The sequence below is a fragment of the Athene cunicularia genome (assembly GCF_003259725.1).
Source record: "Athene cunicularia isolate RWA chromosome Z unlocalized genomic scaffold, athCun1 chrZ_part2, whole genome shotgun sequence".
NCBI lineage: Eukaryota > Metazoa > Chordata > Aves > Strigiformes > Strigidae > Athene > Athene cunicularia.
This window is the reverse complement of record NW_020799143.1, coordinates 3504176-3530678: the sequence shown is the minus strand read 5'-3', so window position 1 is coordinate 3530678 and position 26503 is coordinate 3504176. Positions and strand designations below refer to the sequence as shown.

At 41.0% G+C, this 26503-nt stretch overlaps 1 protein-coding gene across 14 annotated transcripts in view; it reads left to right on the top strand.

Moving 5' to 3' along the window:
- Nucleotides 1-26503, top strand: part of NRG1 (neuregulin 1) — a 497547-nt gene that overhangs the window by 457016 nt on the left and 14028 nt on the right. For 9 of the 14 annotated variants that reach the window (XM_026866199.1, XM_026866198.1, XM_026866196.1 and 6 more), the window contains 3 exons: nt 9243-9372; nt 16107-16165; nt 24055-24078. In XM_026866199.1, coding sequence (XP_026722000.1) covers nt 9243-9372; nt 16107-16165; nt 24055-24078 — 213 coding nt within the window. Of the gene's footprint in view, nt 1-9242; nt 9373-15387; nt 15456-16106; nt 16166-24054; nt 24079-26503 lie in introns of those variants that run through there. The other 5 variants (XM_026866204.1, XM_026866203.1, XM_026866197.1 and 2 more) reach the window with 3 other exon arrangements.

The following is a 26503-nucleotide window of genomic DNA, read 5'->3' as shown; positions in this document are numbered from 1 at the left end:
TGACTCAGAAATTGAGGTATATTTCTGTACTAGCCTGTGTTTCAATGGATGTCACAAGAGCTACCATTACATGGGAAGGGTCAATATTTGCTACTCTGCTTTTCCTCACCACCCAGGTACATCAGGCTGGTTAAAGAGATTGAGCTGCAATTGCCTCAGGGCCACCTCATCACTTTCATGACTCATGTTTCTGGTGGCTTCTTCTCATGGCCACCCTCATGAAGCAGAAGGCCACTGGGATAGTATTCTGTGATGTGGGGATGAGGGTGAGGGTAGGGGACATTCCCTTAATGGCTTTGGAGATGTGCTGCAAAATCAATGGAAGCTTGTTTCATTGTGGAAATAGTAAACTAGTAAATGTACTAGTTACAGAGTATGCAGTATGAGACAGATTAGTGCATGCCAAGGAATCCTGGGCTAGACATTTAGAATTACTCAAGGAAAGGTTGCAGACACAGCTTCCTCTTGCAAACTTATTTAATGTTAGGTATTTCAGTGGGCAAGCTTTGCTTTTAACAAAGCTAAACACTTAAGGCACTATGCTGAAATTCTACTTAAGAAAATTAAAGACAGCAAGGAAAAAACACGGAAGTGAATGTGACTATAAATTAAGTAGGTATTTCAGTGCTAGCCTGAATTTGTGTGGGCTTATATGCTCAGTCTTAAGTATGCTTTTGCTAAAATGCTTTCCTGAAGCAGGGTTCCTGACAAGGATTATGATGTTGACTTTATATGAAATGTCATTTGTAATAGAAAACTTGCATGCTTCCTTTCACAAGCTGCTGAATAGTCTTTATTATCCCCCCATCTCTGTGAGCAGATATTACTAAAGAAGTGAAGAGGTTTTGTACTTATTTGCAGAAGTATACTTGGAATTAATAAGAAAAATCCTTCAGAGGAAAAAGGAACAAGAACAGATTTTTGACTATGGGATGGAAGAATTTCAAAACTCAGTGTGATAAGGAAATAGTTATGGTGGTATCACTATGTACCCATCAAGGTAAACTCGATGGTACCAGGTGGAACCTGTAATACAATCCAATGCCACAGTAACTTTGAAAAGCACTAAGACAGTCCTGCTTCCTGAACTGAGACTAATTGCAGCTAATCAGAGATTTTTTTATTATTAATTCACTTAGTAATTAAATGTGGGTTGCAGTACTGGTGAACCATATGATCGACCCTTACCGAAAGCATCAGACATGGACTGGAGAAGGGGAGAAGTCCAGATTTTGCATCAGCAGGCAGGGAAAGCACTGCAAGCACAGCTGTACTTGCTGCCTCAGGGAGCCTACTGCCAGTTGAATTTGGGCAGCTGGCAGGGCCTTAGGACAGGGTAAGGATTTATCTCTGGACAGTCCCTTGAAGGACAGTGATCTGTCTTCAAAATCTTTGTAGTCTTTGTGTGTTTGTCCTTTCAGCTCTGTCAAGGTTCTTTTTTCCCCTTTTTTAAATTAAAAAAGGTGTTTTTCTGAGTTAAAACCATTGAGTACACTTTTTTGCTTTATGCAGACATGATGCTATTTGCATTAGGGATGCTCCCCATGCTGCCTTGCAGAATCAGGGTGTTTAAGACTTGAGAAAATGAGTCCAAGTTCTCTGCTTTACTAGCTCAAGTCCAGTCCTCCTGCCAGGAGGGACTTTCTAGCTAGGTCCCATCAGTCATCTCTCCAGGCTGTAAAGCAAGTGCAGATGGTGCAATAGACCCTTTCTCATTGATTAAGCAGGGTCATGACACCAGTGTGAAAACCTGACCTGCCCAGTGGTTTGGTGCAATCAGTTCTCCTGGGCTTGATATCTGTGCAGTGGCATGCAGAAAAATATGGCTTCTTATGTGTCCAAGAGCTGATTTCTCTTCTTTATGTATGGCTCCCATAACTGTGCACTGAAGGAGGAACTGGACTCCCTGGGCACTATTGCTTCATGAAGCTTCACTGCCTCTTTTAAGTCTCCTTTACAGTTTTGAGTGCCTGCTTTGCACCTGCAAAGAGCTTCCATAGATCTGGGGAGGAGCTGTGAGATACACAGGAGTAAGGTCCCTCATGATAGAGCGCATCTTGCCAAATGTATTACTGGTTGTTTTGCATGGGCTCTGCCCTTGTTACGAATTTCAAGCCCACTGAGTTATTTACCTTACGTTGATGCAGAGCAAGCATGGAAAAGAGCAAGGTTCAGCATCTGAAGCAGGATGAACCAGGAATTCTTTCCTACAGTTTATTTGGCCAGCCAGGATTTTCTGCATAGTGGGATGTTCTCCAATGCAGCAGAAGACTCCACACTGGATGAAGTTCACTGTATCATGGCAGTTGCATTCAGCTCCTTATCTGCTGCCTGCTTTAATCTAAGGCCTGTAAGTTTTCCAACCCTCCCACCCATTCCTGGCATTTTCAAGGTTGAGAGTCCCTCAGTGGTAAAGGCACTGCCCTGATTGCCCTGGTGGTCAATTTAGTATTTCTGATCTTAGACCTGTTTTTCCTACAGTGGTTCTGTCTATTTCCTCTGCGTCTCCTCTGCACCTCCTTTGTTTTCTTTTTTTGCTGCCCCTCCCCACCACACACATATTTTTCCTCTTGGGATCTTCTGGCCTGTTGCTGCCTTGTGTTTTGCCATTCACATCTCCCCTCACTAGGTAGGGCATGTTTGCTAAAGGCCCTTGCAGACCTTTTGCAGACTCTTATCATATCATACCAAAGTGAAAGCTGACATCTTTCATGGCAATGGGAAAGTACGCCATGTCTCAGCCCAGTTTCAACCAGGTCCCTCCATGCACCCTAGCACTCTTCCACAACCCATATTGCTCCACTTTTTCTGAAAACTCAAGTCTTTGCAAGCAGTAATTGCATTTCCTCACTAACAACCTGTGAGCTGTGTGTGTTTCTTCCCATCTTTCCTTCCATCTCAGGTTTAAATGAAGCAAACAGAAATTAGTATTGGTCAGGCCATCTTTAGCATGTGTCACCTCTTGACCCTCCATGGTGATGCAGATGCTGTGCAGGTCTTGCAGTCATGGGCCTGCCAACCGGGTCAGTCTGTTGGCCTATCAGGGAGGAAGTGATCAGGTAGTGCAGCAAGCTGAAGCATCTGTCCTTTGTTTTAATTTGTGGGGTTTTTGATTTGTTTTGCTTTCCTTTGCTTTACTAATGTTGGATTTGTGAGAGGAAGCTGCTGCTGAGTTTGTGACTTATGAGGAAGAGGGACATGCTGCTTTGGTTCAGCAAGCATTTATGTGCTCTCGATGTTTCCTGAAGTTTCTATCTTGCAGACCCAGCAATTTCCTGTTTCCTTCTTGCTGGCCCTGATCTTCACAGAGATAGCATCAAAGTAAGAAAGCACTGTCTTAGAGACAGGGAGTAATTCTACTAATCTGTAAGCACTTAATTCCATCTGTTGGAAAAACAGAAGGCTCCTTAAATGATCTCCTGTTGAAGGCCCCAGGAATCTGTTACACTGCAAGTTATTTGTGAAGACAGAGGCTGAAAAAATTTTGTAACTAGATTGAACAGCCAGTTTAGCATATTACATCACCAAAGCAATGTGAAAAATTCTGAGCAGCTCCATGCAATAGAGCATAAATGCTGCCTATAGAGATCTGGGATTTTCTCTGTCTGAGGTTTATTTGCTGTTGTTAGTAGTTTATTTAAACCTTTGGTATGTTCAGAGCTACATGGATGCAGTTCCAACTTTGGGACCATTAAGTATCAAGGACATGAAACACACCCTCTACACACCCGGTAAAGCAGAAATTCTTGACTGTTCAGAAAGGAACTTGTTTTTTATTGCTCTCAAGTTTTTGCATGTGTTCTCCTTGAAAGCACTCATATAGCTTTAGCTGCTCACAGTTATGCTGGAACCAGCAGTTTTCCTCATTCAGTGCAGTACAGAAATGCCAAGGTTTCCCTAGTCACCAGTACTTTGCAAGTCAGGCTCATCAAGGAAGTCAGAGTGAGTTGAAGACACTCAGTACTCAGTGGAAAGAAAATGTAGATGGTTTAAGTGAGACACAGAAGGATTAAGTGTGTTCTGGTTTTGACAAAGTTACATGGGAAACCAATCCATCCTGCAGATTAGGGCTGGACATCTTTAAACTGATCAACAGCAAGTCAAGAGGGAATTGATTGTGCTTTTAAATAAATGGATGAGTTTCAAGTAAGGGAATAGAAAAGTAATAGTTAGTAAAGCTGACTGTCTTCTGGGGGCACACACTTTGTCACCCCAAAGCTCACTTGTATGAGCTCTCTTTCCCCCTCCTTCTCTCCCTCTGTCCCTCCCTCACTCCATGCAGATCCATTCCTCTTCCATTGGCATGAGCTGCAAGTAGGCTTTGCTCAAGCCTTTGTCTCAGAAAACAGTGATGAACAGAAGTATTTGTTCTGTTCCTCTGCAGTAATTTACTCTTTCTTTTTTCACAAAAGAAGCCTGGAAAGATCTCCACTAGAAGTCCAATGAGGTGGCATACTTACAACCCCTAAGTGGCCTTCCAGTGAGAAAGGTCAACCTTCCTTTGTGCTGCAGCTGCCAGTTGACTTCATCTCCACTGAGTCATAAGCATCTCACTAGTCACCTTGCATGACTTTGAGTGTGTCCTCTGATTTTACACCAGCTTTGCAGAAACTCAATTCGGAGGCATGGATACTATTCTGTTTAGGTTGCAAAGCCCTTCCCTCAGTCAGTAGTCTGAGACCTCTTACAGCCCCTCTCAGCAGACTGCCTCATCTGTGCAGTCCTGGGAGCCCTGATGCTGTAGCTGCTGAACTTCAGAGGGTTTTTTGGAAAGTAAGAGAGAGAAAGAGAATGCATTTTTCTGTTTTGGGACAAAAAAGTGTCAGATTCCCCAGGTAAGCTCAGAATTACAGGAAGTTGTGTCTGCTTGACACTGAATGATCCTAAGGTAGTTTTACAGCAGTAATTCACATTTTAGAGTTATTTTTCAAAGATACAATAGCTCCTATTTTTCTTCTTGTTAATGGCTTTAATCAGTTCCCATAGATGGGAGCAGACCTCATTGTCTTTTAGTGCCATGTGAATATTTGCATTAGTGGGTACTCTTCATTCTGCCTGCAGTTGCTTTTTAAAATGTGGTGTTTCTGTATTCAGGGAAGGGAAAAAAATAAAGTGGGGTGTGTGGTGTCTTCAGATGTTATCTCATGCATGATATTTTCAAATTGCATTACAGCGTGTAATTTAGTCCCTTCAGTAAGCTAGGGGTTTGGTACAGGACTCTAGAACAAACCAGCTTTTCTATCTTGTATAGCTGAATAAAACATTACAGAAAAGAAAGGAGGTATGAATTTAAACTAGGTGAATAAATGCACAGATACATGATCTGCAGCTGTGCTTTACCTCACCACTGTGGGTCATTGCCACTATACATCCTCCAAGCGCATGTCTTCTAGACATGTATAGAAAGGCAGTGTTTTGGGGCTAGTTATGGACTGTATGAAATTGGCTCTGATGAACACCTGCTCCCAAAACAGCACATTTCTTCCGTTATGTGGCTTTAAGTGAAACCCAAAACTATAACGTTTCTTGTATTTAATTTGCAAAATAGACTTACAATGCATACTCTGAATACTGGCCATGTGCCATAAAAACTATGTATCCTTTGCAAAGAAAAATTAATATCAGAATTGACTCACTGGAGACTTTTTTCCACCCCTCACCCTGTGGAGTTACAAAGCTCAGGCAGACTGGGACTGTGGTGTCAGTGGATCAGTAATGCACAGAAAATTCTCACACCAGATTTATACAACAGTTTTGAACATGAGATGCCAAAGTTGCAGATAGAGGCACTCCTCACAAATATGTGTAAAGCCCTTGTATCATGAGATTCCTCTGAGAGTTACAGACTATTCCTATCTCTAGTAAGCAGTACAGAGCAATTGCTGCTATCCAAAGCTCACTTACCTCAGCTGGGAAATAACTTACTTTGAAACACTATGGTGATCTGCTTTTGATTGAGTCTGCTTAAAGAAAAAGCAGTGAGCAAGAGGATGAAAACAATTATGGATAGCTACAAGCCCACTTGCTACTGTATCTACCTTCAAAATTCAAATTAAAACATCCCATTTGCAGGGTAGCAAAATGTGTTGGGTCTTTTTTGTCAGAAACGCTGCAGACAGTGATGGGTTTTTTCCCTTCCAAGTTAATGCATTAGTTTTCTGAGCTCGAAGACATCCTCAGGTGGCAGGTTGAAGTCTTTTAATAAGGTAAAAGGACACAGTGACGGATAGGCTATCAGCAGGAATAAGCTTAGTAGTGACTTTACCTGTTAAGATTCACAAAGACTTCAAAATGTGCATTACTATATGAATGGGATTCACTCACCCATGTTTGTCACATTTTAGGCCTTGGTATGCAGTAGTCTGTCATGTCAGGCATCTTCTTTGGGCTAATAGTCCAGGGTCCTTTCAAGCCAGTGAATAAGGAAGAGCACTTCTACCAGGCGGATATCTCCATCCTAAGATTCATGTCAAGGACGGTGGTCAACCCACTGACATCAAGCATAGATGACCCTTCACCGCTGAGCTAATGGCAATCTGTTGGCCAGCCTTTTTTCAACACTGGGTGTAAAGTCCTGTTTGAACCGGTGCTAGCTGAAAGAGAGTCAGACTACTCTTAAAACATGACCCCTTTTCCTGCCTCTAGACAAGGCATAAATTTTTCCTGGTCTGAGAGGTTATAAATCATGCTTTGAGGGGCCAGGAGAAAGGAGTGTCTTATTATGAGGAAATAGTACTCCAAGTTTGCATTTCATTAGCACTTAGAGGCGCCAGTTAAGATCATGATCTGACAAGATGTAACTCAATGGGTGAATGCAAAAGTGAGAAGCAGGAGGGAGCTTAAGTTTTGAGAGAGGTCACAGAAGGGCTTTTCCTGGCCATGAGAGGAGGGCACACCATGTAAGCAAGGCATCATGGGAGAAAGAGAAAGAAGCTGGCACAGTGGTGATTAATGGCACAGGAAGAAAGGAGTATGAGAGACATTAGCTGTACAGGCAGATGGGATTTTGATGGAGTAAAAAGGACTTAAATATCCCAGTCACTATCGTACATCTCATTGAAACAAGATAGCTACTCTGAAAATAATGCCAACCAAAGTGGCCCATTCTCCCAATTGCTGAGTGCTAAAAATGTAGTTTTACTTGGAAGATGATGAGAAAAATGAAAATCAAATCTGACAGGGACTACTTCATCCTTATTCTCAGAAAGAAGATCTTGACATGTGTAAGTGGTATTTGTTGATAGCAAATCTGTCAAAAGCATGTTTTATTTGGATTCAGTGTGTGCAGCAAATGGTAGAACGTCATGCATCACCTGTTACCAACATGCCCTTTGGGTGCCTTTGTTTTAGAAAAAGCTTTGATTATCAGACAACTTTTGTGTAGGTGCTTGCAGTTTTCTAGTCAACTCCAGTGTAATCAGTCAGTAGATAGAAGCATTGCTCCACCTCAGAGTAGAAGCTATCTTTCAGAAACAAAAACATTGGGATTTGTTCAACACTAACAAAATTTCTCACTTACCTATGTCTGGAAATGCCTAAACAAAAACAATGCAGGAATCTCTCTCGGTTTTTACAGATGACAGATAGTCACTTCAGTTAGTTTTAGCCGTTTGAAAAGTAGGGGTGTACTCTCAAGCTTGCTCTGCAGTCAAGATAGGGAGACAGACACTATCAGGGGGGCTGTTTATTCCATTCATTGTGAGGATAAGTTGAGCTGCTTTCTGAGAGCAGTAGAGAGTGCCTTACAAGTAAACAATTCAGTTTTAGGCAGATAAAATCAAGTGAAATGAATAACCTGAATGACTCTCCAGAGGTCAAATAGCCCATCAGTGTTATGGTTCCTGACCTGGGTACTGAATGGTGTCCAGACTTCAACTATGTCTACCCTGTTTTGACAGAATTTGGAGCAAAACTTACCCAAACTAGGAGACCACCGGAGATTATAGTTTGGGGCTGCAGCTGCAGCCTAGCAGGTATATGACTGGCTTAGGTTTAACTCAGCTCAGAAGGTGGTTTTGCTGGCACAAAGCAGCATAAGGAGCTGAGGGCATAATATGGCCTCCCCGTCATCCCTGTCACTGTTAACTGGTTTAGAGTAACCTCAGGTAGATTCACCTTATACTAGTAGTTACCAGCAATGACTGAAGTGAGGACTTTTTGGGGACTGTCTCTCCTATGGTACTGCTCCCTTTGGTCAGGGCAGATACTGCATGGGCAAATCCTAAAGCTAGGGTTTTCTCATCCTACCCTGATAGACTCCTTAAAGGCCTTTAGTTGTTAACTAAACTCGGCTCCTGCCTTCTCCATGTATTCCCTAAACTAAGGAGGAAGTAGGCTAAGAAACACTGCAGGTACAGTGGTACTTCCATTTAATAGCAATTTAGACACCTAATGGTATCTAGCAGCATTGGTGGCTCAGAACTGTTTATACTTAATGCAGATGAGCCCATCTGCAGGAGATGCTAGTTTGGCCTCCAAATCAAAGGCTCCCATGGGCACAAGGGAGGCAACCATATATGCACAGGACAAACAATGCCTCCAGGCCCCCTGTCCTCTCCCTCCCTACAGAGTTGAACCAGAGCAGCCATGGGTCTCATTTATGAGCAGGGGAAGAGGCACTCAGCATTCAGCCAGTCACTCTCTTTCCTGAGAAGAAAGCAGTGGCTGGACCAAGGGGTTCAGTCCCGAGGGATTACATCATCATGGATCCTCAGGTTTAGCTCCACTGAAAAACACCTACTTCAAGACAATTCCAGGAAGAAACGTCATCCAGGGCTTCCTTTTATTGAGCACTATATCAGCAGTCTGTAATGACTCTCACACCCGAAAATTATTTGAATGCAATTAATGCATTATAAGTAACTGCACATAAATTACACATTTTTAATGAAATACATTAAATTGTATTAAATTAAATTTTGTTGCAGAAATTTAAGGTCACTTGATGGACAAGGCTAGTGAAATCCTCTCTTTGTTCCAAGCTGGGTGTGGGGTAGCATATCTCTGAGGTATGCATTAAAACTCTACTCCCTGTGTTGATCAGCAAAATACAGGGTCAGGTGTTATTTTTAATATAATAATTAGTGCTTGTAGTAATATAATATATAGTAATTAGTGGTTGTGCTAGCAGCAGATAGAGGGCTGAAAAGACTTGCCAGATCCTCTCTTCCCTCACATACATTTATCAGTCAAGAAGAAAAACGAAACTATTGTGACCGTATTTTCACTCTTCTCTTTTCCAGCCACTTCCACATCTACAACCGGGACAAGTCATCTCACAAAATGTGATATAAAGCAGAAAGCCTTCTGTGTAAATGGAGGAGAGTGTTACATGGTTAAAGACCTCCCAAACCCCCCAAGATACCTATGCAGGTAAGAAATCCTATTTGCTTACTTCAGTGGAGCCACCAGGTTCCAGAAATACTTTTTTCTTTAAAGGACCACCTGAACAATTTCTTCTCCTGTACTTGCGGAATTAGAGGTTTCTTCATTTTTAAATACGTGGATGTGAACATAACCTACCAAGAATGACCTCTGTGTTCTGTGTATGAGGCATAACAGACACTAATTGAGAGATCTTCCCATGTGATACTGGCACAGCAAGCCCCACTGATTTTTATATGGCTGAAATAACAGAACTTGAGCCTTATGTTAGAAATAATGGAACAGATACTGCAAATTAAATACACTGGAAATAGAAAAAAAGTTGTGTGCATAACTGCATTGGATAAGTACCCTTTATACAGGACAAACTGGTTATTTTTATTGTCTTCTGTAGTAACTGAACACTTTCTGCTAAGACTGGATTCACAACTGGAGTTTTTGCTGTTGTGTTTAATTGCCTAAAAAACAGTGAATGTCATAATTGGTAGAGGTTACTATTTCATGTAAGGATCTTGACTGAATCAGGAATTAATATCAGTTTAGTCTTAAGGCTGTACTCTTACACCTTTCTCAAGTCCTGGTCCATGCTGTGTTGGGCTGTTACAGTAGTCCATTATGTTGGAGAACATCCAAGAAGAGCTACAGCACTGGAGTTCACCTCCTGCCTGGTAGCAGCACATCATGTAGCATTTACCTCTGGAGCTGAACTAGTCATAGTGAGTTACTGCTTCTTTCTAGTTTGAGAAGGAGCTCAGTGTTTAAACCCTGGGAAACATCCTTGGGAGCTCGCAGGACTGAGTGAAAAGGGTGCACTTTTGTGAGGATATTGCTGGTTTTCAGGCAGACAAGAGACAGTGGTCAGTGAAGACTGACATCTGCTGTAACTGCATAGATTTTCAGTCTTCTAGGACTAAAAATCAAATTACACTAATTGCAAAGATGGATCTGGTGTGTGAGTTAAGTGAAGGTCTATGATGCTTTCATTAGCCCAGGAAAGCATTGACTGCCTGTCTCTGTAATTAAAAAAAAACAAACCAACACCCAAAAAACCCCACAAACACCAAACCCCACAATGTTCTGCTTTACTTGTAAGTTTTCTTTATTTGTAGAAGGATGTTACTTGCATCGTATGAGCTTTGTTTTGCTTTGGTTTTTCACAGATTGCTCTGTTGCTGAACATGATGAATATTTCATTGATTTTAGAATAATTTTTAGCTGAAGTGAATATGGAAAAGTTACTGGCTCTGGTGGGTTGGATTCTTTTCTGAGAGAAAGAGAGAGAGGGGGAGAAAGATTTGTGCTAAATTTACATGACCATTTTAAATCATCTGTACAAGATGAGCAGTTTGCTATGACTCTCCATGTCATGTACAAGAGCCTACCTGCCTGTTTCAACTTCTTACCCAAACATTGCTCAGAAAAGTCCAGGGCAGCAGAGCTGAGCATCTGGCAGACTTGGTAATAATTAGCATTGTCTTGACAGTTTCAGAGGTATCCCATTTTCACTCGTATGACGAATTATTTTTTTTTTTAATTTGGAGATCTTTGTTTGTTTGTTGATGTTATAGGTTGGCTAATTTTTAAATTAAATGTCTCAGAGACATTTGAATGAAGTGGGGAATTTTTTTTGCCCCCTCTTGTAGACAGAAATAACCTTTAATTCTGGGGCTGGAGTTGAAAGAAAAGGCAGTTCCTGTATTTGGCAGATGTGCCTCTCTCTGGGTGGCCCAAGACCTATTTGGAAAAAGCATCAGAGCTTTAAAATCAGAGCGAGTGAATCTCATTTAGAACAAGGCAGTGGAAAAGGATTCTTATCCTGAGGACAGGGCCACTGCTATTTTGCAGGGCCTTTTGCTATGCCCTCTAATACTTGCCAGAACTGAAACTTTATGTTGTATAGCAAAACAGGATGCAATATAGCCGTGTAAGAAATGAAAGTGTGAGTACTTAAAAATAGGTGTACTGGGAAACTGAAGAGACTGATGGTTCTATTCTTATTTCATTAAAAATACAGATGTCTAATTTTAATTCTAGTATTCTAGTGTTAATTAAAATAAGTATCTAACCAGTACACATTGCCTTCATTGTTCTGAGAAAATAAATCTTTCCCCAGAACATGCCTGTGGAAACAGAATGCTTGAAATATGGTACTTGCTCTTCATATTTCTGCCTCAGTAGCAAGTTCGCATTTTTCCATATGGTCCATCTGTTGAGAGCAAAAACAAAATTTCTAAAGCATGAGCCATATCATTTTAAATTGGTTTTATCCCTAACCAAAAAACATGACTCAGATTCACAACAACCATGGAATTTTCCAAGGGATATCTCTGGTTTTGTAAACACCCTATTCTATTTAATAAAAAAAAAAAAAAAAAAAAAAGTTTTGTAAAATACATAGTAAAATGATACAAACTGGATCAGATATTGCTCTCAAAGATACTGGTGTGAACTTTAAGAAAATTCTCTGCTTTCAGGAGGTAACCATGTGAAATACTCAAGAAATGTGTGAAAACTTAGTAATGAGTTGTGAAGCTACATCTATGGTAGCATGTATGTTCCCTACGTGTATTTTAATTATGGCCCCAGACTGCACAAAACAATGTCAAAATATGAAAGATGAGAAAGGAAGCTTTGAGACTACTTAAATAAACTAGTGTATAAAATTTTCAGAAGTTTCATAGGAACGTGAGTCACATTTTTAAAACATAGACTTTGGAAGCCTGGACATTACTGTCTTCCTATGAGACTGAGGTTTCTAACTTATTTCTGTTTGGTTGGAAAGGTGTTCCCAAGTTCATCAAAGACAAAAAAATCAGATAGCTTCTTCAATAAATACAGAATTTAGACCAGAATTCCTAGCATTTGCTTCTTACTTGAAGAAAAATCTATATGAATATAATATCTGTTACGCTTTTAGAGTGTTCTTTTGAAGTATCCTACCATGAAGGCCTGGCTGGTCTGACTAATTGATTCCTTACTCACGGAGATCATATTTTCTAGTGCTTTTGTTGTTACTGAAGAAATGCATTTATATCCGAATTTAACTGGATGAAAACAATACTTCTGTCTAACTGAAGGATGCTGCTTTTCTTTAACAGCAAAAGTGTGGATTATTTCCTTTTTAATTATATCACCATTTTCTATCTCCATTTTGATGTAAAGGCCTTGGTGGAGAAGAAATTGACAGAAGGTTCTTGAAAACAGCAAAAAGAGAAAATTTGCTTCTATGATGCTAGCAAAAGTTTCAGTTAGATTAATTCAACAGGCAGGATAGAAATATTAGTTTTAACTTAGACTATGAAATGAACTACTGACTATGGAAGTGTTCTGTACTTCCCATGAAAAAAAAAACCATCTCCCACAATTTGCTTACAGGCAGTGGATGAAATGGAAATGTGAGGTCCTGATCCACTCAGCCATTCCTCTCCTGCCAAAAAACAGTTTGATGATATGAGTTTGATGTTCTGAGAAGTGCCTTTGGAATGCATGCAAATACTACTCTTTGCAACTACCATGTGTAGAGGATAAAAGCAATTATTTTAGTATATGTGGCTTACTATTGTGGTTTCACCTAGTTAATACGATAAATTAATATTCCAAATAGCCTTTTATTTAGACAAAAAGGAAATAACAAGGCTCTCAAAGCACAAACATCTACTTGTTTCTCCAAGCTGCCCGATTCCAACTTTTGCTAGTGTCATAAAAGGAAATGTTACACAGGTAATGAACTAGAAAAGAAAAACACAGCAAGAAATAAGGTCTGGAAACCTTGAGTGGGATAGGGTGTTTCAAAAATTATGCCATCGCAAGCTGTTTGTAAAATCAGTTTACAGTAAACAACCTGCCAAACAGCACTGGAAATGGTGCTGCATTGCATATCTGAGCAATAAAATGCCTTTAGCATTCACACAAAATCATAAACCAACAGGCTTATCTTGTTTCTCGTCTCAGCTGGCCTGCCCTGGACTCATTCGCAGCGGCAGGCAGGTGCTGCAGTCCATTTGCTGACAATGGATTCAGAGCAAGTATAAACACACATGAACTGTTTTCAGCACCATCTCAATAGAGCTGACCCTGCTTGGTCTGGAAGCAATTTCAGCATTATCAACACCAGTGCTCGAGTTGTGTTCGTTACCTCCACAGTTGCACGAGCATCTAAAGACAAGCAAAGATGGAACAAGCAACCACCACCAGCCAGTGGCAGGAGCAAAGTCTGAGGCTTTTAATCAGCAGAATTCTCACTGTGTAGGGCTGAGCCTCATGGGCAAGATGTAGAGGTCCCTGTGAAACAAAAGATAATGCAGGTGTGAATGCCAGCTTTCCAGCAACAGGTATTTAATGAGATCACCATAGTCCAAAATAAAACTGAAATTATGAGGGTAAAATATTTTTATTTTCATTCAGTAACATGGATCAAAATGCTATCTAGCATTTTGTCTTCCATCAAAGATGTAAAAAAGTCGTCCATTGTGCCCATCAATACCACCTTTTCATGACAGAGTTACCCTTGTTGCATTTTTGTCAGCTGAATATATCTGAGGAGATTGGGATCTCTCCCCACTGGGTACTTATCAAAAGATGCGACCTTGGCTCTGAAGAACATAAATTCTCTTCCTTAACAAATGTATCATTACAGCAAATCATCTGCAGATCCTCAAAATACACCCTTATTAGACAAAAATAATTCCCACATGGTTTATTTGAACAAGATAATAGTATTTATGCCTGACATTGGTTCTCTGCCAAAGCGATTTTCCCACTTGTACAAGTGCAGCATCTCTGACCCTTAGGGCTACAGGCAATTGTGGAAGGGTGTAATTTAAAAAATCAGGACAACTTTCAATGCCTGTGAAACTCAAATGGGTAGAAGAGGTGAAGGATTATTCTGAACAACGTGCATTTGGAAATAAGAAGGCTCTTTTGGCCCCTGGTGAGTAAATGATGAAGCAGTTTGAAAAGGAGGCTAGCACCAGATTGGCAGGAGCAGAAGAGGGGAGATTCTTGAACCATGGCAAACTCATGGAGAGCATCAGAAAGACAGGCAACACAAATGAGATGTATTCAAGGAAGGTAATTTCGGGTTACATGCTGAGTAAGAGTGGGTCGAAGAAGAAAGGGGAAAGAAGATTGAGATCTATAGAAGTTTAGTGTGGTGGACAGTCATGCACACTTATGTCTGGACTGCTATGTTGATATTTGGGGAGCCTGAGGTCTGCCCCAAGATAAAGAATAAAGGTGAAGGAAGAGTTGACAGACAGCAGCAGCAGAAAAGACAGGCAAAGTACAGAAGAGAAATTCCTTCACTATGGCGAAGGGGAAAGCTGCACTGAAGTTTTCCACAGAAGATCTTATGAACTGAAAAGACAGAACTGCTGTGGGGCTTCAAATTTTGAGAGAACCTCTGCCCTCTCATCTTACTTATTGATTGGACTATTTTTCCATTTGTCAGCCATGTTGAATATACTTCCTGCCATTGGGTTTGAATTTGTCTTCTCACTTTGGGGAATTTTTTTGTCTTTTATGTGATTGCTGTTTTAACTATTCCCCTTCAAAGGAAATCACTGGAAGATACAACATGCCATTACAGAAATAGGGAAACCATGGTATTTTCACAGATTTTAAATGACTGGTGAAAGCAATAGTGTAGATTGCTGTTATACACTGCACTGCAAATTTAAAAACACGCTATCTGGTCCCTTCATGAGGTGGAATTAGCAGTGAGTTGATACACATTTTTGCTAGTGCTGATTCTTCTTTCTTTTTCAAAACAGACACATAGAAAGCCTTCATAGATTTTTTTTCTCTGGTGGATTTTTGCTGTAAATTTTGCAAAGTGTTATCTTCTGGAAAGGTTACACTTTCTTGCCCCTTTTCTGATCATTCTTCACTAACACCTAACCAGGAGGTCACTTAATGCACTCCCATCTCCATAGGCCACCAGATGTCAGTCTGTTAGTGCAGTGGTTTTGGTGTACTATTGCTTATCACGTTTTTGCCCTTTAGGTGCCAACCTGGATTCACTGGAGCAAGATGTACTGAAACACTGCCCATGAAAATCCAAAACCAAGAAAGTATGTTAAAATAATCTGAACTTTGCTTTCTTCCCCAACTACAGCAACAAAATCAATAGTACTTGGTGTTTTCACAGTTCAGCTGGAACTGGCCTCTACACAATAATTTATGACCTGATTCTCTAAAGTAAAATCTGTACACCATGGCATTATTGACCACCAAAATGTTTCTCATCTGTGTGATTTTTTTATCTTTCCATCCATTTGCAGATGCATTTGTATTGCACAAACTGGCAGCTTTCCTGTTTGGAAGACTGCTGTAAAGTACAACCCTAAAAGAGCAAACTCATGGAGATGAGCGGTGTACAGATCTTGTGTCCTCGCTGGCTTGTGGAAAGTGCATCCTAAAAGCAATTTGGGAATTTGGAATTGTTAATTTCTGCCTCACATCTTGAAACACACTTTGATCTGAATTGGTTTGGTTTTGTCTGGTTTTTCATGGGGGGATTTCTTTTCATTTCCACAGAGTAAATGAGTTGCTCTCAACATCCTGAGCCATTTTGACATGCTAAACCGAGATTCAGTTTCTGACAGTGAACTCACCAAGTCATATCAGTTCACACTGAAGGAGCTTCTTTCTTAGCATATATTCACCTCTTCTCTTTTCTCTGTTTTTTCTCTACCATTTTTTTTGTTTGTTTTTCCTCTCAGGTGCCCAAATGAATTTACTGGTGATCGCTGCCAAAACTACGTAATGGCCAGCTTCTACAGTACGTCCACTACCTTTCTGTCTGTGCCTCAGTAGAAGCATGCTCAGTCAGTGCTGCTTTCTTGTTGCTGCATTTTTTCTCCAATTTTTTTTCTAATCTGTGACTAGATTTGTTGCCTAAGGCCTAATATTGATTGTCTCTGCTTGTTGCATGGAAATGATAACAAAAAAAAAATTGCAATACTCTCCTGGATTGTTTAGCATTGAGGATACGGGAAAATGTAAAACTTAGGAATGCTATGAAATTAACACTGAATGGTGTTATACAGACTCCCCACTGTCATCAAGCAGTAAAAGTGCAAAAATTACGTTTTGAAAGTCTCACATTTTATTTGCCAAAAAAAGTTTATGGGTATCTATATAGGGCAGTATACCTCCAATGAAGGGACAGGTAGCTAATCCTCTACCTGCCTATGAAATTTGTATGCAGACCTACAAGTTAAAGGTAATTGACATGCTTATATCATATCTAAGGAGCTCATGCCAAACAGAATCAAAGTGTTCTTCCTCTTCATTGTCCAAATTTCAGGGGAAGGAGCACAAAAAGAAAAAGAAAATAGGGAGAGACAGCATCAACAATGGGGTCCAACAAATTTATTTGTGGGTAACAGGCACAAGAGAACAAATATTTCAGAGCCAGATTAATTGGCCAAAGAAATGTTCCAGACACTCAGACACACAAAGGACTCTCTCTTTTTCAGAATGCTGGTAGAATCAGCACTGCAGTCACATATCTCATAAGCTTTCCCATTGAGGAGTGAGTCAATTATTGTTATTTGTCAGGGAGGAAACAGAAAGTACACTGAATATTTATTTTCTCTCATTGGTTATAGAAAAGTCAAAGGTAACATATAAGAAAGTTGGTTAGATCTTACATTTTAATGCATATGTACTATTCATAATTCGTTGTCACTGGCATCAGAATGTACTATGATCTAAAACAGTATTACAGAAACTAATATTTTTGATGGATGACTTGCCAGCACAGAAAGATTTCAGAGACTATAGGCTAGTTTAATTTAATTTCCACAAGTATATAGGACAAAAAGGTGTTAGCGTGTAATGGACATTTTGGAGCCTGAAGAGATACACAGGTTTTCTCTTATACTGATAGATGTCCATATATAATTCATACTGCCCATCATGGAAGCTACCCATGTAAATCCCAAAGGTACTGACTGGAGACCAGACCTTCCAACATTCAAGTGTGTAATTTATGCCCTGTTTTAAAAGCTTTATTAGTGTGAGTTATTTTTAAAATGCCTCTGGTAACCATGGATTTGAAAATTTATATACTGTTACAACATTTATCAAATGTTAGATTTCAATGACCTTTTCTGTGTATTGTGGTGAAAAGTGCAGTTAAGGTTTTCTGATCTTAAAAAAATCATTCAAAAAGAGATGGTGTAAAAATGTAAGATCCATTGCTTTCTGCTGAATTTACCTTGAAAACTATGACAGAATTGTATGTTGATCATAATTTCCTTTAAAAAAAAAAAAAAAAAAAAAAAAAAAAAAAAAAAAGAGGTTTAGGTGTTTTTTTCTTTCATTAGTTTTTCAATTTCCTAACTCTGGTTTGGATTTTTAAAAGAATCTTTGGGCAGTAGACACCAGGCTAAGATTTTCTGAAATTGCCTCCATGGGGGCAGCAGAAATGCCATCCTGGACTTCCTGACTTTGATTTGTTTTGGGAGACAGTCCTGAAGGGTATAGGGGCCCAGGAAGGCTGGGGACTCTTTAAGAAGGAAGTGTTAATGGCACAGGAGCAGGCAGTCCCCAGGTGCTCTAAGAGAAGCCAGCAGCAGAGAAGTCTACCCTGGCTGAACAGGGAGCTTTGGTTGCAACTCAGAGAGAAAAGGAGAGTTTACAGCCTTTGGAAGAAGGGGCTAGACACACACAGTGATTACAAAGAGGCTGTGAGGCTATGCAGGGGAGAAATCAGGAGGTCTAAAGCCCAGCTAGAAATTAATCTGGCTTCATCAATCAAGGAAAACAAAAAATGTTTCTATAAGTATGTGAGCAGCAAAAGAAAGACCAGGGAGAGCCTCCATCCCCTTCTAGATGCAGGAGGAAACATGGTAACAAGTGATGAGGAGAAGGCTGAGGTGCTTAATACCTTCTTTGCCTCAGTCTTTAATAACAAGACTGGTTGTACTGAGGGAATCCAGCCTCCTCAGCCAGAAGACAGAGACTGGGAGAATGACCCCCCTGCAGTCCAGGAGGAGACAGTCAGTGAGCTGCTGCATCACACAGACACACACAAGTCTATGGGACCAGATGGGATACACCCCAGAGTGCTGAAGGAGCTGGCTGGGGTGCTCGCGAAGCCACTTTCCATCATTTACCAGCAGTCCTGGCTGACCGGGGAGGTCTTGACTGATTGGAAATTGGCCAATGCGACATCCAGATATAAGAAGGGTCAGAAGGATGATCTGGGGAATTACAGGCCTGTCAGCTTGACTTCGGTGCCTGGGAATCTGATGGAGCAGCTCACCCTGAGTACCATCACACAACACATGAGGGACAACCAGATGCTCAGGCCCAGTCAGCATGGGTTTATGAAAGGCAGGTCCTGCCTGACAAACCTGATCTTCTACAACAGGGTGACCTGCTTATTGGATGAGGGAAAGGCTGTGGATGTTGTCTACCTTGACTTTAGTAAGGCCTTTGACACTGTTTCCCACAGCATTCTCCTGGTGAAACTAGCTGCTCGTGGCTTGGACGATCATACACTTTGCTGAGTAAAAAACTGTCTGGATGGCCAGGCCCAGAGAGTTGTGGTGAACAGAGTTAAATCCAGTTGGTGGCCGGTCACAAGTGGTGTCCCCCAAGGCTTGGTTTTGGGGCCACTCCTGTTTAACACCTTTATTGATGATCTAGACGAGGAGATCGAGTGCACCCTCAGTGAGTTTGCAGATGACACCAAGTTGGGTGGGAGTGTTGATCTGCTCGAGGGTAGGGAGGCTCTGCAGAGAGACCTGGACAGGCTGGAGCCATGGGCTGAGGCCAACTGGAGGAGTTTCCATGAGGCCAAATGCCAGGGGCTGCCCTTGGGCCACAACAACCCCCAGCAGCGCTACAGGCTTGGGTAGGAGTGGCTGGAGAGCTGCCAGTCAGAGAGGGACCTGGGGGTGCTGATTGACAGCCGGCTGAACAGGAGCCAGCAGTGTGCCCAGGTGGCCAAGAAGGCCAATGGCATCCTGGCTTGTATCAGCAATAGCATGGCCAGCAGGGACAGGGAAGGGATCTTGCCCCTGTACTCGACACTGGTGAGGCCACACCTGTGTTCAGTTTTGGGCCCCTCACTACAAAAAGGACATTGAATGACTCGAGCGTGTCCAGAGAAGGGCAACAGAGCTGGTGCAGGTTCTGGAACACATGTCCTATGAGGAGGGAACTGGGGGTGTTTAGTCTGGAGAAGAGGAGGCTGAGGGGAGACCTCATGGCCCTCTACAGCTCCCTGAAAGGAGGTTGCAGAGAGCTGGGGATGAGCCTCTTTAACCAAGTAACAAGCAATAGGACAAGAGGGAATGGCCTCAAGTTGCACCAGGGAAGGTCTAGACTGGATATTAGGAAGCATTTCTTTACAGAATGGGTTTTTAGGCATTGGAATGGGCTGCCCAGGGAGGTGGTAGAGTCCCCATCCCTGGAGGTGTTTAAGAGTCAGGTTGACATAGCGCTGAGGGATATGGTGTAGTTGGGAACTGTCAGTGTTAGGTTAATGGTTGGACTGGATGATCTTCAAGGTCTTTTCCAACTTAGACGATTCTGTAATTCTGTGAAAATGCATAGATATCTTGCCTTACTGCAGGAGTTATGCTCAGCTGTAAGTACTTAAGCTGGTCCAGCCCTTCTGTCCTTGAAATGCACTAGCAAGAGAGCACACCACTACCTACCTCAGGCTACTCTAAGAGCCCCAGGCAATGTCTGTGAGACTCTGGCACTTCTGTCTACCTTGCAATTGCAGTATAACTTCAGGTTTCTTAAACTGCTGTGAATCTTAAAATGACACTTTTGGTAAGGGTCCAGTGAGGATACATTTATATTTAACCAAAAAAATCAATGAAGAAGCGTTTATATGACTTTTTATTATTACAAGCAATGCAGACCAGACCATACAATTAAAAAGGGGTCTTAGAATAAGAATTACCTTCAGGCAAATGTTACATTTTAAAATAGCAATTAAAAAGCCGAGCTCATACTTTGCACCAAGTGTTAACTTAGCTCTGTAGATGCAGCTTTTGCAAAGTACAGAACAAATAAGGATGTTAAACAGCATAAGTTCCAGTAGGAAACAAAAGTGTATTTTAAGGTTCTGTATTTGGGTATTAAGGAAAAGTTAGCTTCAGAAATCTGCCCTGGGATTGGTATTTGTAAGACTTCTGAAGTTATGAACTTTGCTGAGGGCCTTTTGCAAGAAAACAAGGCTGAGCATTCTGGAAATCCCCTGTCTCAGCAGAGTGCAAGGCTAACTGACTTGGCAGTGGTTTGGTTAGCCCTGAAGGATTCAGTTACCATGGTAGACTAGAAATATCTTTAAAAGCGACACAGGAAATTAGGTGGATCTGCATTTTAAGAAAAGTTCTTGTATAGAAATGTTGTTCCTTTCTGTCACTGAAAATGTGAACAAAAGTGGGCATGGTTGTGAGGGACACTACTGGAAAGCACATGTTTAGGCTGACTGTCCCTTGGCTTTCAGCTTTGCAAACACACCAAAGAATAGGACAACCTGTTCTGGCCAAGAGGTGATGGCTGTCAGATTCCCCACTGCTACAGATACCTCGAGCACTGCAGCCATGCAGTTTTTCCCTTTCAACACATGCTTACTGCCACTGCAGACCACGGAAAATTAAAGAACAAACTGTGCTAATTTTGCTCCATCTCTGGAGTATGGCTGGCAGACTCTGTAATGTCCTTTCTGTTGCAGCAGTTTTGATTTTGAGGCTGGTGGTCCAGTTTTGGTCCATAAGACACCAGAAAGTGGTCCACAAAAGTGTTGCAGAAATAACATCTGTTCCATGCAGATATATTTGTGTATTTGAATGTTCATATATTCACTCCCTTGAAGGTAAGGAAGCAAGGCAAATGGAGGAAAATTGAAGTAATGAATTAACATTAAAAGTTTGGGCTAATTTTTATGTAGCTATGCATGAGAACTCTTATATCAACACTGTGAGCAGAATGATCCTTGGGATGAGAAACACTTGGCAGAGCTTTGGATTAATAAAAGGTTGAGGAAGCTTCTCTAGAGCATAATCACAGGTAAACTTTTTGTCCTCGCAAATGCCCCAAATGGGCCAGGGACCTACCCAAAGGGCCAATTGACTTGCTTATCTCCCCAGTTAACAGTTATGTGTGCATTGTGAATACAGAACATCTTGTGGGGCATGCTGTGAGCTGTCTCAGGCATGAACTGAATGTGGTCCCTGTGTTCCTGAAGGCAAGTGTTTCAACGTGGGACCCATAAACTGTTTTCAGCACTGCCATCCTTGATGCCTTTCAGCACCCTAAATTGTACTCTTTATGTCCTGAGACCAAGATTCCTAAATGATACAAACAGATTTGAAAAATGTCATTGTCCATCTTCTGCTCAAGGTCAAAGAGTACAGTTTTTCACTATAAACTGTTTAGTTGATGTTCATTAAATGCTAAAATTGCCATAATAGAATAATTAAGAAAGGACACTTTTTATACTTCTGAGACTCGAATCAGTTGTAGGATAACACTTTTACAGGAGACGCAGGACTTAACATCCCAAGTTCAGAATTGATTTTGCAGCCTGGGTACCACTGAAATTAACCAAGATTTAGTATCCAAAGTGGATCCTAAGCCTTGTGTAGAGACACAGAATCCCAGCCCTTCGAGCAGCATTGAACAACATGTAGGTGTTCTACTCTGTGATAGTTTGGGGAATTTTACTTTGTTTTCAATTCTAATTACATGAAAAAGAAACATTTTTAGAATTTCTCATTACCCACAAACCATATTTAATAAGAAAAACTAAATAATGACTTAAGAAACATGGCATCTTGTTGCCTCAGAGTCTCCCTGGACGTCTCTGCTGCTGCATGCAGTTGATCCAAAAGGGTCCTTCCCTTGTCAGGTGCAAGGTCCCCACACAAATCTGCAGCTGTGCTCACCCCTCACTGGCCAGCACCATGTGCCCAGGCTACACACCCACCTAAAGCTATAGAGTAGCCACCACGAAGCTTGGATGTGCAGCAGCTGTGGCAGGCAGCCTGCAGTCCCCAAGGACCTGTTAAAGCATTTCCTGATCTGTAGACCCTGGACCCTAATGTGCTACTATATGGCCAGTGAGTTGTAGTTTTAAGTCATTTTCTGGGGAAAAAACCCACTACTCACGAATTTTTTTCTTACAGTACTGCCCCCCACAAAAATTACATCTGGAATGAAAACTGAGTTGTTAAAAATTATTTCTTAGAACAGCTGGACAAATATTCAATAGAAACCACATTGCATATGAGAAGTATGCAATGAGATTTTGAGTTAGATAGGAAAAGATCAAAAATAAAGACCTGTTTATAAAAAGAGAAGTGTTGGGAAATTCTGCTTTCTTTTAACCATGTCTAGGGAAGGTAGCTAGGAAAACCAAAGATAAATAAGAGCTACATGACAACCAGATTTGAATAAGCAATGCATGTTTTTCCAGTATGTTTTCTTGTCAGGGCTTTCAACCAGAATATATTCCCATTTTAAATACCAACTTCCCATTGAATTATTTGAAATAAAAACTGCATGATATGAACAACTTCCCCTAAAATTAAATTACATCCAGGCTAGGCATCTTACCTATAAGCAAGCATAAATACAGAAGTATATATGCATGGGCATGTCATTCATTTTATTGAAGACTTAACCAAGCTTTCTATGCAACTAATGTATTATCAGTGTTCATGTAGGCATGTCGTATTGGCTCTTTAGGAAGAGACCTTGATGGATTCCAAATTACTTAATCCTTTAAGAGTAACTGACTGGCAGGAAAGAATTGGCATTCCCCATGTGTACAAACTACATAAAATAGCCATTTGGTCAGATAATTGGGCTTGGATTTAAATTTCACAGCACACAAGCCCAAAGAAAGTGAGAGCTACCACAGTTACGGAGTTGTCCCTGTGGGAAGGGCATCCTAGGGTACCTGCTGGGGGAAAACCTGTGTAACTCCACATACTCAGCTGCTGGGGCCTGGGAGTGCTAATTTAAACTTATGACCCATGTATATGGCACCAGACCCTGCATCCCAGGGTGCATCCAGCCAGTCAGCTTGTGCCCTGCCGAAGCAGCGCAGCCCAAATGCAGGGGAAGAGGGGCTGACTCATTGAGATCCTTCCCACAGTCAGTTTGCAAAGCTGAGAAGGGCTCCCAGTGTTGAATAAACCATCCCAACCACCTCCAAGTTACAATCGACAAGAGCAAGGAGCTGCATACCGAGGACAGGATCGGGGCCAGAAGGGAGGGCAATGCATGATCCGTTTGCAGGGGGGTACTGTCCCTTGTAATGCATCCCTGTGTTCTCATGATTCAATTTTAAAAACAATCAGCCGTTTCACTTGGCATCCTCAGGCCATAGCCCCCTTCACCTCGGTAAAACCATTGAGTTAATGGTTCCTGCTGCGTTCCTTGCACTGTGGCTGTTCAGATCCCCCATACTTATTTTGGTGTGTAACCCTTGCAGAAGGTCTGGTCATGTAGCTTGCAGAGGCACACTTGAGCACTGCCCATGTAATCATACACCCCTTTGTCCTGTTTCATATGCGGACACAGAATAGCTGCAATTCTCATATGTGATTTATTTTTGAGTACAGTGTGTTGCTCTTTTCTGAAACTTTTTCCTTTTTCTTTCTTTTTTTTGTCAACTTTCTGCATTGGCAGAGCATCTTGGGATTGAATTTATGGGTATGGACCAATCATTCCTTTTAGCCTGCAGATTTTAGAGCCTAAGAGATAAACTCCTTTTTATTTTATTTTTTTCTACACCTCCCCTTTTCAATTCCTAACCAATTTCTTTATGCTTTAGAAGGGATCATACAGCTATAACAGCAACCCTTGTCAAAATGTTAGTGAAGATCAACTCAATAAAATGGTAATACTGTTAGGATGTTCCAGACCTAAGGAATTCTAGGAATTACTGAAGTAATCATAAAAGATTGTATTCATTTTTCTGCCTTGCAATTTTGAGTAGTTTTGACATTTGCTTTGGCTGAGTTCTTCTAGGGTTGTTGGATTGTGCAAACACTGTAAGCATTAAGCAAAATTACTAAATAGTCTACAAAAAAAGATGTTACAGCCACTTAAAATTTTGCAAATTTGCAGTTTTGAGCTCTCGTTTTGCAAATTAGATGCACATACATATGTGTAAATGTTGCATATATACTTTCATTTCTAGGTCTGTAAATTAGAAGTAAACTGAAAGTTATTTAGGAACTTAAGTAGAGGTTTATAGCTAGACTCCAGATCCTCAAGTCAGCAAATATATTAAATATTTCTAATACTAAACTCAGTTGTACCCAACCAAGAATACTGGCAGTAGGTACTGTCATTTCAGCTTAAATATAATAGAAATAGATTTTATAAGCCCTCTTCATGCAGAGACTGTACTTATCTGACTAACATTTAGTAATCAAGAGTGCAAATAATGCATCTCTTGAATAGGCTAACTTGGAATTCAGGTCACTTTTAGTTTGGAGTCTCCTAAAATTACCATCAAATGAGAAGAACTAGCCAGTGATGCTTTTCACACAGTTTTAGTTCATGTTCTTATTAAAAATGCCCCCCACAAAATGTCATTAGCTTAAGCTGTGAACTGTGGAAAAAACATTACAAGTCCAAACTTTAAAAATCTCTCACAACCCAGTTTATTGTTGTTATTATTATTATCACAAGGTAATATTAATTCTCACTCATAAATACTATATTGAAGTAGAAGATGTATGGCTACATTAACATATAATGAATTAATTAAAATCTTTTTAAAAACTGACTTTCAAATTTTGCTTTATATATGAAATTACATCAGTGGAACCACCTCTTGGAATGAAATTATTTTAAAATCCCCTGAGACCTGTAAGAAGAAAAACTTTAAACCAGAGAAAATTTAAGACCATATATATCATCCATTATGTATAAATTAGGGTGATGTGAAATAGTTGCATAATGTGCATATACAAAAGGCTGCACATAGAAAGATTTAATATCTTTCCTCAAATCTCATGTTGATTTGATTTTCCTAGCATTCTGCAGGGGAAAAAAAATACTCAAACAATTTTTAATACTTAACAGGCTAAAAACTTTTCTAAATTCTCACCGCACATACATTATGGACTTTTCCCGAGGGCTGCTATTAATTTTTTTTCAAACACCTATTATTTGGCTGGGCATCATTAACTGACTCTGTAAATGTTACCACTGGTCAGAGAGAGAGGGCAGTTTTGGGGTGAGACCCAGTATAACCATGAGTGGCCCACAGGAGTCAGTCCCTGCTTCACAAAACTCTTCTGGCCTAGACGCAGAGGCTAAGGCTTGTCCCCAAGACACCATGTCGACTGCAGAGCTGTGTCCAGGATCCCCAGCCCAGCCCAGCCCAGCTGGCAGCATCCTCTGCTGCTCACAGGGGCCCCTGCAGGACACCCAAGTGTCCCCCAGTCAGCCAGGCACACAGCGAGGTTTACATGGGGGCTTACTGGTTTGTTGGGCAAGACATGCCCTGGACATGTGTGCCTTCCCAGGCAGCCGTTCTCTCCATGGTTTGAGGAAAGGCCTGGCAGTGCTGCCATTCATGTAGACCATGTCAAGCTGCATCATCCTATGTATTCTAATTTCTAAGGGCACAGGAGGGGATTAAAGCAATGAAAGCAGACCCAGGGGTTTACCTCTTCATGCCCCTCAAGACCTACAGGTCCAGCAGACATGCCAGTGCCATCAGACAAGCAGTGAACCTCAATCCACTGGCCTTAGCAAGGCCATCACCAGCCAGCCACCCAGTACATCTGCAACAGCCTCAGTCTGGATTAAACATCTTGGAATCAGTGCAGTCTTTCCCTGAGTATAAACAACCAAGCAGAGTTTCCACTGTTAATTAATCTCCTTCCTCCTCTTCCTTTCACTTCAGTAAGAATGGGTTGATATGTCCTTATTCATTTTGCTTTCACAAGCTAACAGCTGACAGCATGACCACCAAAAAAAAAAAAAAAATTCAAAGCATTTCAAATTTGCCCCTAAATTTCTTAGTGCCATTCTCCTGTTTCCTGTGACATCCTCATAATACACCATTTCACAGCTAATAAGCACTTTCAGAAGGGGCAAAATGGTAAGGGGATCAAGT